Source organism: Chinchilla lanigera, unplaced genomic scaffold (genome assembly GCF_000276665.1).
Source record: "Chinchilla lanigera isolate Chin_1 unplaced genomic scaffold, ChiLan1.0 scaffold00031, whole genome shotgun sequence".
In the NCBI taxonomy this organism is placed as follows: domain Eukaryota; kingdom Metazoa; phylum Chordata; class Mammalia; order Rodentia; family Chinchillidae; genus Chinchilla; species Chinchilla lanigera.
Window position 1 is genome coordinate 20840743 of NW_004955432.1, and position 13347 is coordinate 20854089.

The 13347-nt window shown below is 41.5% G+C and overlaps 1 protein-coding gene across 1 annotated transcript in view; it reads left to right on the top strand.

Moving 5' to 3' along the window:
- The window catches only part of Mdfic (MyoD family inhibitor domain containing), a gene marked incomplete at its 5' end in the record, with an annotated part of 79118 nt that overhangs the window by 50339 nt on the left and 15432 nt on the right, over window positions 1-13347 (top strand). Inside the window, 1 exon segment of the mRNA XM_013516052.1 lies at window positions 421-699. Within this exon segment, the coding sequence (XP_013371506.1) occupies window positions 421-699 (279 nt within the window).

The window sequence follows — 13347 nt, forward strand, 5'->3', positions numbered from 1 at the left end:
TAATTGTTTCTTTCATTTAAAAAGAAGTGCCAGCATCATTACTAGGAGTCTTAGGATGTATTGGTGAGTCCACAGCACACAACAGAGGTCTCAGAGCCTAGAGAAATATTCAGCTTTTGCTCAGTAAGCGCTGAATTATGCTTCAGGTTTCTCATTCAGCTATGCTATAAGAACACCAAAGTGCAATTTTTCTGCTCTCTCTTTTGTATCTTTGTACACAGTGACTTCTAATCAGCCAGTTTCGATTTTCTTTTTAGTGACTTTGTTTCCTTCTTCCACTTCCCTTCTCCTCTTCTTTTCCTCTTCCGTTTTAGTATCATGAGCAAAACTCTGAATCTCAGTTACTGAATGTGTTTTCGTTGTTGTGAAATCGCAGTTTCTTTTTTGTAACTGGGTGAACTTTTCTTGTTTTTCCTTTAGCCCAACCTCAGCGTTTGCCCCTGCTGCAGACATCGGCCCAGGAACCCGGGGAGGAGGAAACGGGCAGGGTGAAGAGCGGAGGCCGCGGAAGTCTGAGCAACGCCAATGGAATTCACCACGGGGCCAGGCGAGCCTCTGCAGAGAATCACAAACTCTCAGCTCCTGTTTCTCAAAAGATGCACAGAAAAATTCAGTCCAGCTTATCTGTAAATAACGATATCAGTAAGAAGAGCAAAGTAAATGCTGTCTTTTCCCAAAAGACAGACTCTTCCCCTGAAGGTAAGTGTGAGAGATACACATGTCTTATTTGACCGGGTATGAAATCATATTCACATAATAATTTGATCAAGCAAACAGACAAACAAATTTTGGTAAAATGACACTGAACTTCCCCAAAGGAAAGTACAAAATAGAAAAGGAAGGTTGGGAGCTGACAGCCTGCTTTCGGCTCTTTGTGTTCCGGAGTGAGTGGTTACTGGTATAAATAGAATTGCTCTACCTTTCCAACACTTTGGTGGCATCTATGAGTACGTGAACATTTTCCCCTCCTCACTACAGTATGTTAATCTCTACTGAGGATATGAGGACTTGCTTATATTCTTGCAAATGGGTTCTTAAACATGCAAAGTTCAAATGAGAAAAATGGTTGGGTAATTGTCTAGCTCTTGCCAGATAATCTGTGTTGCTGGCAGATCATCCTTTTCAAAAGTGTGTGCCGCCTCTGCCACGCCCACACCCACCCCTGCCCCTTCCGAGCTCTCTGCGCTTCGTGCCCCTCTTGGTAGCTTTGGCTGTGCCCTCGGAGCTCTGGGAAGCCCGTTATCACCTCTCCACTGCTTCTCCCCCATCGTACCCTTGGCCAAGTTCATGGCCAGTTAAGTCCTGCGAAACTGAGAAAAGGTTTCCTTTATTATAAAGCAAAGCTGTATGATGGGAGTTAACCATCAGACTCTTTCTTATAAGGTTCACTCTATCATATTAAAGAAAAAAATTTCCTGCCGTTATTAAGGTTCCCAGTGTTTTCCAAGATGTCCTTACTTTAATCCTTTGCTCTTCTTCCATTTCCCATTTGTGGGAACATAAAACTTTGTGTGTGTGTGTGTGTGTGTGTGTGTGTGTAAAATCTTACTCCCTTTACCCTTCCGTTTTAATTGTCAAGGAATCTTAAACAAAGGAATTTCTGTGGGCTGTCTCTGTGTGGTTGGCCATGCCCATTCATAGAGATAAATTGAGCTGTAAATAGGAAATTCTATTGAGACTTACCAGTAGCGAGCAGGAGAAAGGATATTACATTCCGGCTACAGGTGTCTCAAACTCAACTGAGGCGAAGTGTTAGGTTGATCAAATGATATGATAATGAATGGTCTGCATGACGCCAGGTCAGTGACACTACTTTCCAAACTAATTAGATTGAAAGGGACATGATTGACATTTTAAAATGAGTTTGACACGTAAGCTGCATGGTCATTTCTGAAGTGTAGGTAGGCTGTTAACTAAACTGGCTCTCCCAGGAGTTGAGAAGGCAATGCAATTTTCTTTAGAAGATCTTCACTTCTAGGTGATTGGGTGACATAGCTGAATACAATTGCAACTTACTTGTTTTATACTTTTGAATTTCCTTATAATGCCCCTAACCTCTTATTTTCCATTTGATATTCGCTTATTTTAGTATTAAAGCATGGTAACATTTGCATATGAATCTGATTCGCTTTCATTGGGCATGTGGAAGTTTTCATTATTGCTTGCTTTTACTAGCACACCTGAATTTATTTCTAATGTAAGAAGACAGCTTCGTAAGTAACATCAGAAGGAGATGGAAAATAGTACTATGTGGTGAAATATAGTTCGCTCTTTCCCTTCCCTTCCCTTTTTCTACCCACTCTTAGTCTCCTGTCCTTTTTCTCTTCTCTGCCATCCCCGTGCCTACCTGTGGCTGACCCCAGAGATCCCCATACAGCGATACCTTGTCAGCTGTCCTTACAACAAAACAACATCTCAGGGGCAGTTGCACGCATGCAGAGTATGAGATAGAGATGAAAAGACCTAATGGCTCTGTATAAAGTCCTACCTGTATCTTCTCTGCTCGCTTACAGAACTTAGCAAATTTTGGGATTCTTTCTTGAATCTAGATTAAAATGTCTTTGTCTTAGTTCATACTTTCCCAGTGGATGGCTTCATGGTGTTTGCTACTATTTAAAGTCTGTGCCTTAATACTTTGTTATTTCTTCTGATTTTTCAGTTTTGAGGTTAAATTTATTCTCTGGCAATGTGCCACGGAAGCCCCCTCTGCCCTGCACAAAAAGCCCAAGCAGACAAACAAGTTCACTGCACTAATAGATGACCAAAGGGAAATATCAGCTAGCCTAGGGACATTATTTATCTGGGCCTGCTATACAATTTAGGGTTTTGATGAGATAGTTTTGGAAGTTAAATTGATATGGAGATTGTGTGATTCTCTTTTTATAACAAGGTTGTTTACTCCTCACGACACAATACTCAGACCCTTGTTATGGGGCCTCTGAAACTTTCGGAGCCTTACAAGGCCATGGCAAGAAGAGTTTTCATGGACTGGAATAGTGTCTTACATCAGGGCCGTCAATGTCGGAACGGTAGGTTTTGAACAGTAGGTCAGAGCAGTAGGTCTTGAACAGGCTTGATTTGTTGTGTGAATAAAAATGGATAGAAAGTCTTTTTTTAAAAAAAAAAAAAAACAGTAATAATGGGAGCATTTAAGCAATGGCTGGATGTTTTTCAGTTTTATGTTTTTCCGTGTCACAGTTTTAAGTCATCATCATTTGTAACTGCTCTCCTGATGGCAAACGAAAACACAAGTCACAAAGTCATACTATTTTGAAAGCCTCCCACGCGGCTCCCTAAGTCCATTTCAGCCACCTGGTTTTTGGGGTCGCATGGTGCTTATGATTGTGACTTTCACAGCATTGGCAACTTCCAGGACATCTTGCTGGTTTGGAGGGCGTAATTCAATGTTCCATTACTTTACAGTGATTCATTAAGAGCACTAAGGGCCCTTGCTGACCAAATGGAGAAAACATTGTGAAAGTGCGGGCCTGTTGTTTGTTTCCAGGTGAGGATTGAAGCGGGTGTAGACCTGAGTCTGGGGACCTGGGAGATACTTTACCTGTGTTAGGACCTGAGTGCTGATGGGCATGTCCTCCCTCAGACTTCCGTGGACTCCTTTTAAACAATGCAGGTTTGAGTTGCCTTGGGTATGTCAGAAGCTCTTCTACCTTCTTCCCTCATGTGGACTCGTCTAATTCTTCCAGAAAGAGCGAACTGAGAGTGATAAAATAGTTTTCTCCAAGAACAAGGTCCTTTACTGTGCATTCCAGTATCTCATCAGAGGTCAACGGTGATGCACTCTGGCTCCGGCCAGGCTTGTCTTAGTGTGCGTTCGCTTGCTAAAAGCTCTTCCTGTGGAAATTTCAAAAACAACTCACACCTGTGCTCTGTGTTTGTTTTTGTTTCCTACTAAATTTTGATTTCCTGAAAATTCTGCCCTGGGTCTGAGGCCTTCTGCTTTTGTTTTCTTTCTATTTTATAGCAGCATCTAGCTGAATGGTTTCACAGAATTTCCCATGAGTTAATAAGTGGTATAATGCTTTATTCTAAGCCACTAAGCCACTGTATCCTGCTCTCTTCTAAAATCAGCATTGGGAAATAAGATACGTGCTCATATTCCCTGAAATATGTTCTTTTCAAAAGTTCTCTTTTTGCAACAGAGGGAAAGATAGTCATGTGGGAAAATATGGCACATCTTACATCTTACTTTACTTTAAAGCTTATTAAATTAGTAGATTTCTACTTGTTTTGTATAATTAAATATTTTCATTCATACTTACATCTTCTGATTGCATCACCCAGGTGGAGAGTTTTAAGACTAAATGTGTAAGATTCTTGACCTTTGAAATAATTTTAGTATAATTTGGTATCATATAATATTCAAATCGCCAAGGGTTTTCATTAGATGCCAGACACTTTCCTTATCATAGAAATGGCAAATCCTGACACGATTTGGGTGTTCCAGTTATAGCTATTGAGTGTAACAATTAAGACCCAACAAAAATATTTGAAAGAAATTGAACAATTTTCAGAAATATTTGGTAGTTAATTTGTACTCCACATTTAATATTGTAGATTTAATCTTCATGAAGAAATACACATCTCACTTTGGCCTTTCATGAACATAATGAGGCAGTGAAGGGCCTTGTGTACATATGGTAATCTGGGTCATCTCAGTTTTAATCACAGAGAGGCAGTGTTGCCTACCGGTTAGAACACAGACTCTGGAATCATTCTGCCGGATTCGCCTATTGGCCTTATTAACATCCAGCAGTTTATCCCCGGACTGGTTACTTAACCTCTTTGTGCTCAGTGTCTTATCTTTCAGATGGGGATATTATTAGTCCCGACTTCATAGGGCTTGATGCAGAAGAATTGAGCTGGTGCTACCTAGGAGGTGGGACACAGGCCGACCCAACCGAAATATTCAATAAGTCTTAGCTCGGTTGATAATCGTCATTATTAAAGAACACAGAGAGTTCAGCAGTGTTTGCTTTCTGTAAAGGCGGTGACTGAGGGGACCTGGAGGACAAGGCGGAGCTGGGTGATGGGCTGGCGGCAGGGGGAGGGGTTCAGGGCTGAGGGAGTCTGTGCAGTAATATAGCGCTCACAGTGCCTTGTTCTTCTAACGATGTGGCCCAAATCCGTGTGCCATCTCTGCGGGGTGCCGTTTGACATCCTCCATATTTGCTTTTGGCAAAGAAAATGTATCGTCTCTCCTGTCCTTCTTCCTTACAGCAGATCCTATAGTATATTGAGAACCTACACTCTGACTGCCTACATCGGATTCTTTTTTGTACCTTCGTAATGAACCATTCTCATAGAAGAGGTTGAATTGATTTTAGACTTAGGAGCTTGGAATGCTACCAAGTTCTCACAGACGCATTTGGGCCACTGGATGATTTTAAGCTAGCCCTTATTTTACTGTTTCTTCTGTTTCTCTTTCTTAGTCTGTGCTTTCAGATTCTGGCCTCCGGGGCTGGGGATTTAGCTCAGCGGCAAAAGCGCCTGGCTGGCAAGCGCAAGGTCGTGAGTTCGGTTCCCGGTACCGGAGAAAAACCAAAAAAAAAAAAAAGAAGTCAGATTCTGGCCTCCGTGGTCTTCTTCCATCTGCGCCTCAGACTTTTCTTTCTCTCCCTTGTGTTCTCTCCCTGCATTCGTGGGGGTGCGGTTTTCCATATGCCCCATTCCGCTCCCCTGGGAGGAGGGCACAGCCCCTATGCTCCTCCACCCCCGTCAGATTTTCTCTTTTCCACGCACACACGTTCCGGCATCCTAAAACCAGGAAAGAATCTTCAGAGGTAGACATGGTATTGAGCATTCTCCTTCAGCGCTGTTGGAAAATCTCATACTCATGTTTTCTCCATATTTCTGTGACAGCTCAGTTTTTCCTATCACGTTAGAAGGACCAGGCTTTTGGCGGAAAGATAATGATTGGAATTCATGGTATGACCACAGTGTCATAATCAGAGCTTTCAGAAAAAAAAAAGACCTTTCTGTGACTTTGGCAAGATAAGTCATTGCATTCCTCAAAACACTGAACTTGCTTAGATAATGTTTTGTTGTACTGTTTTCTCAGTCAGGCATGATGAATTCCATTCCATGTCAGAATAATAATGTAGGAGGAAGATTTAGAATTATGTTTTCCAGCGCAGTATTTGCCAATCCTTAGGAAAATATAATTTTAACAAATTTCATTGCTCAGCCAATGTACTAAATGGAACACCAGCAATACAATAATGTATTTCTGTGTGTGTGTGTGAGATGTAGACCTGAGCAAATCTGGCATGTCAAAGTCTAATTCACTGTGTGCATTTCATTTATGTAAAATAGTCAATCAAGTGTGTCAAAATTTGAAGCAATTATTAAGAAGTATTTATAAGTTGTGGGTATTTTTGTAGAGCAGAAAGTACACATTTCAATAAATTTCCTTTAGAGTTTAGAAAAATAGGTTGTGTAATGTGTACTCTTATAGCCATGCTTTTGAAGAAGATCAACTGAAAGAGTGATGAGCTCCTGAGAAGTATATAATTTAACCTTAAAGCATAGACACACTCAAAATATGCCTCAGCTCTCAGCACTCTTCCTTTGCAGCAGCACGCAGCTGGCAGCGCTCCTAAAGAAGACGGAGAAGACGCTGGCTGCGGACCATAGCTCTCAGACTGGTGGTTGTGTAGCTCGGCTGTAGGAGTCCATGGTTCTGACAGTTTAAATGAGCTTAGCATTCACTCAGGAGATGGGTGGGGAGGAAATGAAACAATAGAGATACGGATAGATTGGCCGGGAAGCTTCAGGGTGTGGGGCGCTTGAGTGAACAGACTATTGAGAAACTTGGAATAATACTAACAAGCTAATGGAAAACAATCAAAAACAGAAACCCATGGCCTTAAAAATACACCAAGCTTTTTATTTTTTAATACAATAGTAAAAATTACATGTGGTTTTTTGTTTTGCTTTGTCCTGTGGGTGAGACAGCGATGTATAGGTACCGTGACCAGGCTAGAAGTGAGGCTGTTTTCACCCCAAGAGCTATGCAGGGCCTGGGGAGGAGAGGGCCCAGGGAATGAAGATCAAATGAGAAGTCCTGACTCGGCCTAATTCTAAGCTGAACTGAAGAGCGATCGGATGCATTCTGAGTGGGATCGTCGTTAATTTTCTCATTCAGTTAGTTGGAAAAATAACTAGAAATCAGGAAGTCACAAGGAGCAACTGGATGCAGTCGGCAGCTGATAATGATTTATTTTAGACCCCACCAATTTGGGGTGATGACACACAGCCCAAGAGGAGAGGTGCAAAGTGAGTTTAGAAGTACACTGTTGGGGTTGGAGCGAAGGTTAGGCCCCGCACGCTTCCTGGTATTTGTTTTCACAGAGGAGCTATTATAAACTACAAGAGGTTTAAACCAAAAGGTCAGGCGGCTGAGAACCAAGTGACTCAGGGATGGTTGGAGACCTGCCAGTTTGGTAGGATAGGAGTCTGGGTTCAACTCGCGGGCTTGGGAGACGATCCCATGGAAATTTCAGACTTTTCTGCGGGGGTTATGTCAGAGAGAAAGAAGTCAGACAAAGTCCACACTGGCGAGGCTGCCTAGGGAAGGGGTCATGGCAGAGAGGAGGATGGTCTGACTAAGCGGAAGCAGTAACAGAGATGAGAGAGGAAACCAACTGGAGAGTGGGCTGTGAGGGAAGCCAGGGAAAGCTGGTTTCGAGAGAAAGAGGACATGATGAAATTGCACCAGATATTATTGACATGTCCGCAAAATGAGTTCTGAAATAACCCTGCTGGACTCAACACTATGGATATAGTTTCGTGAACTTGAGAGTTATTTTCATCGAGAAGCCAGTGTGCTGTGGGTTGTTGAATGTGAAAAAACATACTGATGATGGCATTTCTGGAAAAGCCAAAGCCCAGGCAGAAGTGCGGATTTAAGCAGCTTGTTTTGTTTGGGTTATACTGTTTTGTTTCCAGCTGGGAATAACTTGTGCATGCTTACATTTGGATAGCAAAGATCAAGGAGAGAGGAAAAGTTTGAAGATTCAACAAGGTAATAATTATGCTTTTCAGACAAGCCAGTATGGGTATCCTTTAGTTAGCTCTTTCAGTACATTGAAACATTATCGAAGCAAGAGAGTTGAATCGCCAGAGACTCATGTGCGGCTGTGTTAACTGTAGTGGCTGCTGCCTTGGGTTTGTGTAGTATGATTAATCGTAGAAGAACTATGAGTAACTTCTGTGGAATCGCTCGGTATGAGAAATGTAACCTCTGTTAATGAGAAAGCCTGTCTCGAGTCCCCACTCCTACCTCACTGTGGGAGCGTTGATTTCATTTGAGAGGAAAACACGGAAAAGACTTGATCACGTGCGGTTTCAAAACTCCGCCTTTTGGGCACTGGACCCAAACTGATGGAAGTTGCCATCTTATCCTTCACATTTATAAGGTTCTTCAGGGAATCTAATGATGGCTTTTACACATAGTATAAGAAATAAAACATAAAGAAGCAAACAAGTAAACTGCTAGAAGTTATGTAGAAGAAAGATGGTTAAGGAAACCAAGGCATAGTCCAGACAAACAGAAGACAGTAAGTTAATTTAAAATGTTAAAAGTAAAATTTACACTTTCTTGTGACTTGCTCTTTATTGATTTACTATTACAAGCAACGACTTGAAAAGGGTAAGACTTACACTGTAGTGACATAGTTTTCAGTAATTGTGATGGTCCCTTCCACAGCTGTTCTCTTCATTTCTGGATACAGGGATTTCCTAGAGGATCTGATGAAGGTTATAGTTCCCTCACACACCATATTTTTCAAGAAAGGTCACGATAGCTTTTTAACACTTGTTGTGGAGTTCACCAAAGAGATTGGATACCTTTAAATATCTTATTTTAAAATTGAAAATCTCTGAGAACCGAACAGATTGTCTGTGGGGTGGTGGGTAATGAGCCCTTGTGATTTTGAGGTGGGAAGCCCACAGCAGAGCCGCAATGGGGGTCCGCTACAGTGGTCTAACTTAGTTTGTGTAAACATCACCTTATTTTTGGTGCTGGGTAGACTACAGGCCTCCCAGGCCTGGAGAAAGGAGACCGGGCCTACTGTGAGAGGACTGCAGTAATTCAGATTGAAACGGGATCAGAGTGGAGGTGAAGAGGTGATGAGATTTTGTTTCATACGGAATGTGTGAAATCAAGAACGAGACTTGCAGACTAGTGCACTTTAAGTGTAAGAGAAAGACAGGGTGTTTGTTTTGGTTTGGGGTTTTTTTTTGGCAGGTGGAGGTTGGCCTAAGAAAGAATGGAGTCTCCAGTAACTGATCTGTGAAAACTGTGGGAAGAAAAGGGTCTGGTTCTTGAGGAAGACCAGATTTGGTTTGGAGCACGGCGCGGGGATAGGGGAGGCTGGCATTCAGAACAAATCTGTGCAGCCTGAGGGAAGTTTTGGGAGCCATCAGGGTGCAGAATGTGTGTGTCATGCCTCTGATGTGTGCATGTGTGTGCGTGCATGTGGGTGCGGGTGTGGTTTATCATCTCTATAGATAGAACGGGGTTTCTCAACCCTGACATCTGGGTATTTGGAGTAGTAGCTTCAGGACATCTCTGAAGTATAACTGTGGGCTTTGGCCTCAGAAATTATGATTCATGAGGAATGGGTGTATCCGAGGCCTGGGCATCCTTTGGAAGCTCTTTGTATAATTCTAATGCAAACGCAGGGTGAAGAACTACTGTCTAGAACATAGAGAAAATACAAAAGCCGAAGTATTTTAAGAACTGAGGCTTAGGCCACTTTATCATCTGGAAGTCAGAAACAAGGAGGAACCATGAATAAAGTGAGGATGAGCAGGCAGTGATTAAAAAGGGATTAAGAAGCCCAGTGCGAAACCAAACAAAGTGAGTGTTTTAAAGAGGACAGTGAGTGAAAAGGAACCACGGAGACTGGCGTGTGGTCACTGGTGGCGCTCGTACTCTCGGGCTGTGGTGGGCCGGAGTCTGACTGAAGGGAATATGACAGAGAGAACGACAAAAGGGAAACTGGAGACTGAACTGCGGGTCACGCTGCCCAAGCTTTCCAATGGTGACGTAGTAAAAGAGTAAGGCATTTACAGGGAGCTTAGAAATGAAACTCTAGAAGTGAAATTTTGGCCAAGAGATTCTAGTAAAGGGGCGACTTCCACAGTGCAGTCTGATGATGTTAAGTAGGTAAGAAGGGAGGAGATTGATTTTTGTGGTTGTATGCTTTATAATGAACCTGTGTGTGTGTGCATGCGTGTGTGTGTGTGTGTGTGTGTGTGTGTGTGGTTATTACTCCTCTCAGGGTTTAGATCAGTGCAAAAAATGAGCTGTTTTAAGGGCGTTATCTTTTACAGGGACCAACAGGATTTAACATAACGGGCTTATAGTTTTGGAGACCTTCTTCTTATGTAACTATTTCATCATTTGAAATGATGCTCTATGTCCCCAAAATTTCCACTTGCTTTAGAAAGATTACAGAAAATGACTTCTTAGTTACAATAATGGAAAAAGATGCTGCCTAATACTCTAATTCAAAAGAAGAACTTTTTAGGATAAGGTCCAGCACATGGAAGATGTTTTCAATCTTCTGAAAAACACCGGCTAATGACTCAGGAGTGTCTTGCAATTTATAAACAATGTAGTTAGAGAAAAACAGTGTCAGAATATGGTCCATTGAAAATAGCTTTTGTCTTCGAATATTTGTGGCAAGTATTTACAGTAAAACTTTATCTCAGATGCTCACGATAAATCAAGAACTTTGGATTTTGTACTTTTAGTTCTGCCTAAATTTTGCCACTTTAAATGAGTTGCATTTCGGTGTGTGGAGGCGTTAAGTGTAGGTTTAAATCACCTGTTGAACTGAAGAAATGGACTGATGTGTAATGTACATCTTAGTTCCTGTCTAAATGCCATGTTGTCTGCTTGTTGGTAATTGGTATCATTATCATCATTATTGTTATTATTATTACGTATTGTTTTTACTTGATACTGCTAGGGATGGAACTCAGAGCTTTACACTGAGCTCCAGTCTCAGGTTCCCTTCTTTGCTCTTTGGAAAGCATGAATATTTATTTCAGACTTTACATCTCAGAGGATTAAGAAAATCTGAGTTCTCTCCTCAGAGTTGCTGCGACATCTGCGTTAGAATTTCTGGAGGTGAAGGGCCGCATTTCGTCAGGCTTTCACGAAGTCCCCAGGGCCTGTGATATCCCAGGCTTCAGTCCTTTTTAGTTATTTTTATCTTGAGACAGGGTCTTGCTACATCGCTAAGTTGCTCAGATTGGGCTCAAGCTTGTCATTCTCCTGCATCAGCCTTCCAGAGTGCTGGGATTACAGGCACATAGGGCCACGCCAGGCTTAATGTGATCTTTTCTACTTTCCTAAATTTGCTGTTTTCCCTGTGGGTGTTTTAGCACCACATTCTTTCCTTTTACATGTGTTCCCACCTCTCTGTATATCCAGAAGACCTGCTGTTGTCCTGGTTAGGCAGATACTAAAATGGAAGAGAATTAAGAATTTGAATCCTGGCGAGGGTGGGCGGGCAATTAACTTTAAACATGGAATTTTTAAAGAAGGTTCTGAGGAAGCAGGAACCAGTGCCCAACCCACCATTCATGGGGTGGAGGATGTCTGTTTCACGCTATTCTGAGAGGAGTTTGCGTCTTTGGAGATCTGGTCTGCCAAGTCCCAGGGTTAGTTATCTGTTCAGGTTATTCTGGAATACACCTGTCTGTCTTTCTCTTTCCTTCTCCCCCTCTTTCCCTCATTTCTTCTTCCTCTATCTCCCTCCTTTCCCTTTTTTCCTATATTTTCTCCTCCTTTCCCCTTCCCAGTTTTGTTTTTTTTTCCCAGTACCAGGAATCAAACTCACAACCTTGCACTTCCCAGTTTAACTTGTAATTTTTATTTAATTATGTTTTACTTTCCTGTGGTCCTGGGGATTGAACCCAGGAAGCTTGAACCACTTTTCTAGCCCTTTTTTTTGTATTGTGAGACAGGGTCTCACTAAGTTGCCCAGGTGGGTCTTGAACATGTGATCCTCCTGCCTCAGCCTCCCACTGCACTTGATTTAGCTCTTTATTACACTTTCTGGGAACACAAATGGAGTAGTGCCCCACATTTTCAGGAACAACTTTCTAGTACTTATTCAGATGGTTTTTTCTTCGCTTGTATGTTTGTGAGTGTAGGCACACAGCTTCAAAGAAAGAGATCCAAAAATGTCCATCTAAATCTCAAGACTTTTCCAACAACCTTTAAATAGATTGAATTCTATTTTTGTTGTATTTGAATGGATTTGTATTTGAAAATGCATACTTAGCTGTTGGTAGGCTTTTTAAAGGTACATTCCCAGTTTACTAACTCCCAAAACTGAGTGAGGTAACACAGAAATAAGCATTTCTCTTAAAAATGTTTCCAGTGTTTATAATACTTACAAATAGTGCTAATCTATTAGTGTTTTGAGAACCTTTTGTAATTAATATGTGTAATCCTCAACTCTTATGATGAAAGCTAGGATGGGGGAGCTCATGATAGAAAGGTAGATTTTACATCTATATGAAGATATAAACGTATCTATGGTAAACTGACTGCACAGTACTGATAGGTTAATTGAAAGACTCACTGTGACCTTCCAGTTCAGGGTTCACAGCCTTCCTAGGAGTGGGTGATGGGACTGGGTCAGTGTCCAAGACAAGAACAAATAATCAACTGAATTTCATTAACTGTTTCACATAAATACAGTCCAGTACTTCTTTCAGTTACAAATGTGGACGGTAAAGCTCATTAACTTAAGTACATTTTAATTTCCCCTTTGTAACTTTCATGCCATATTACAGTTGTAGAAATTAGGAAATATTATGTTAATCATTGCTTCAAAATGATACTAGTTATCAGATTGCCACTAGAGCTTACTATGAGTGTATTTAGAAAGAAGCACATATTTATTGTACCTCAAATTTTATCATCATAACAAGTTTGGAGTAATTGATTGCTGTTAGAGTCTAGTGTATTTGAGCATATTTTGTTCCCATGCCACACCAAAACACACAAAAATACCTACTTTAGCCCTTTTGTATACTGAGTATTCTTTGTTGTGAAAATAATTTCTTTTAGGACACACTTGTCTTAGAAACTTGCATTTCTCTGTAATTTTCATAATGTAGAGAATACAGGTTTTTGCCGGGTGTGGTGGTGCAAGCCTGTAATTCCAGCATTCAGGAGGCTGAGGCACAAGGATCGTTGCAACTTCGAGACCAACCTGGGCTACAAAGTGAGCTCAAGGCCAGCCTGAGCTGCATAGTGAGACCCAAAAATTTTTTGTCTCAAAGAGACAAAAAAATAAA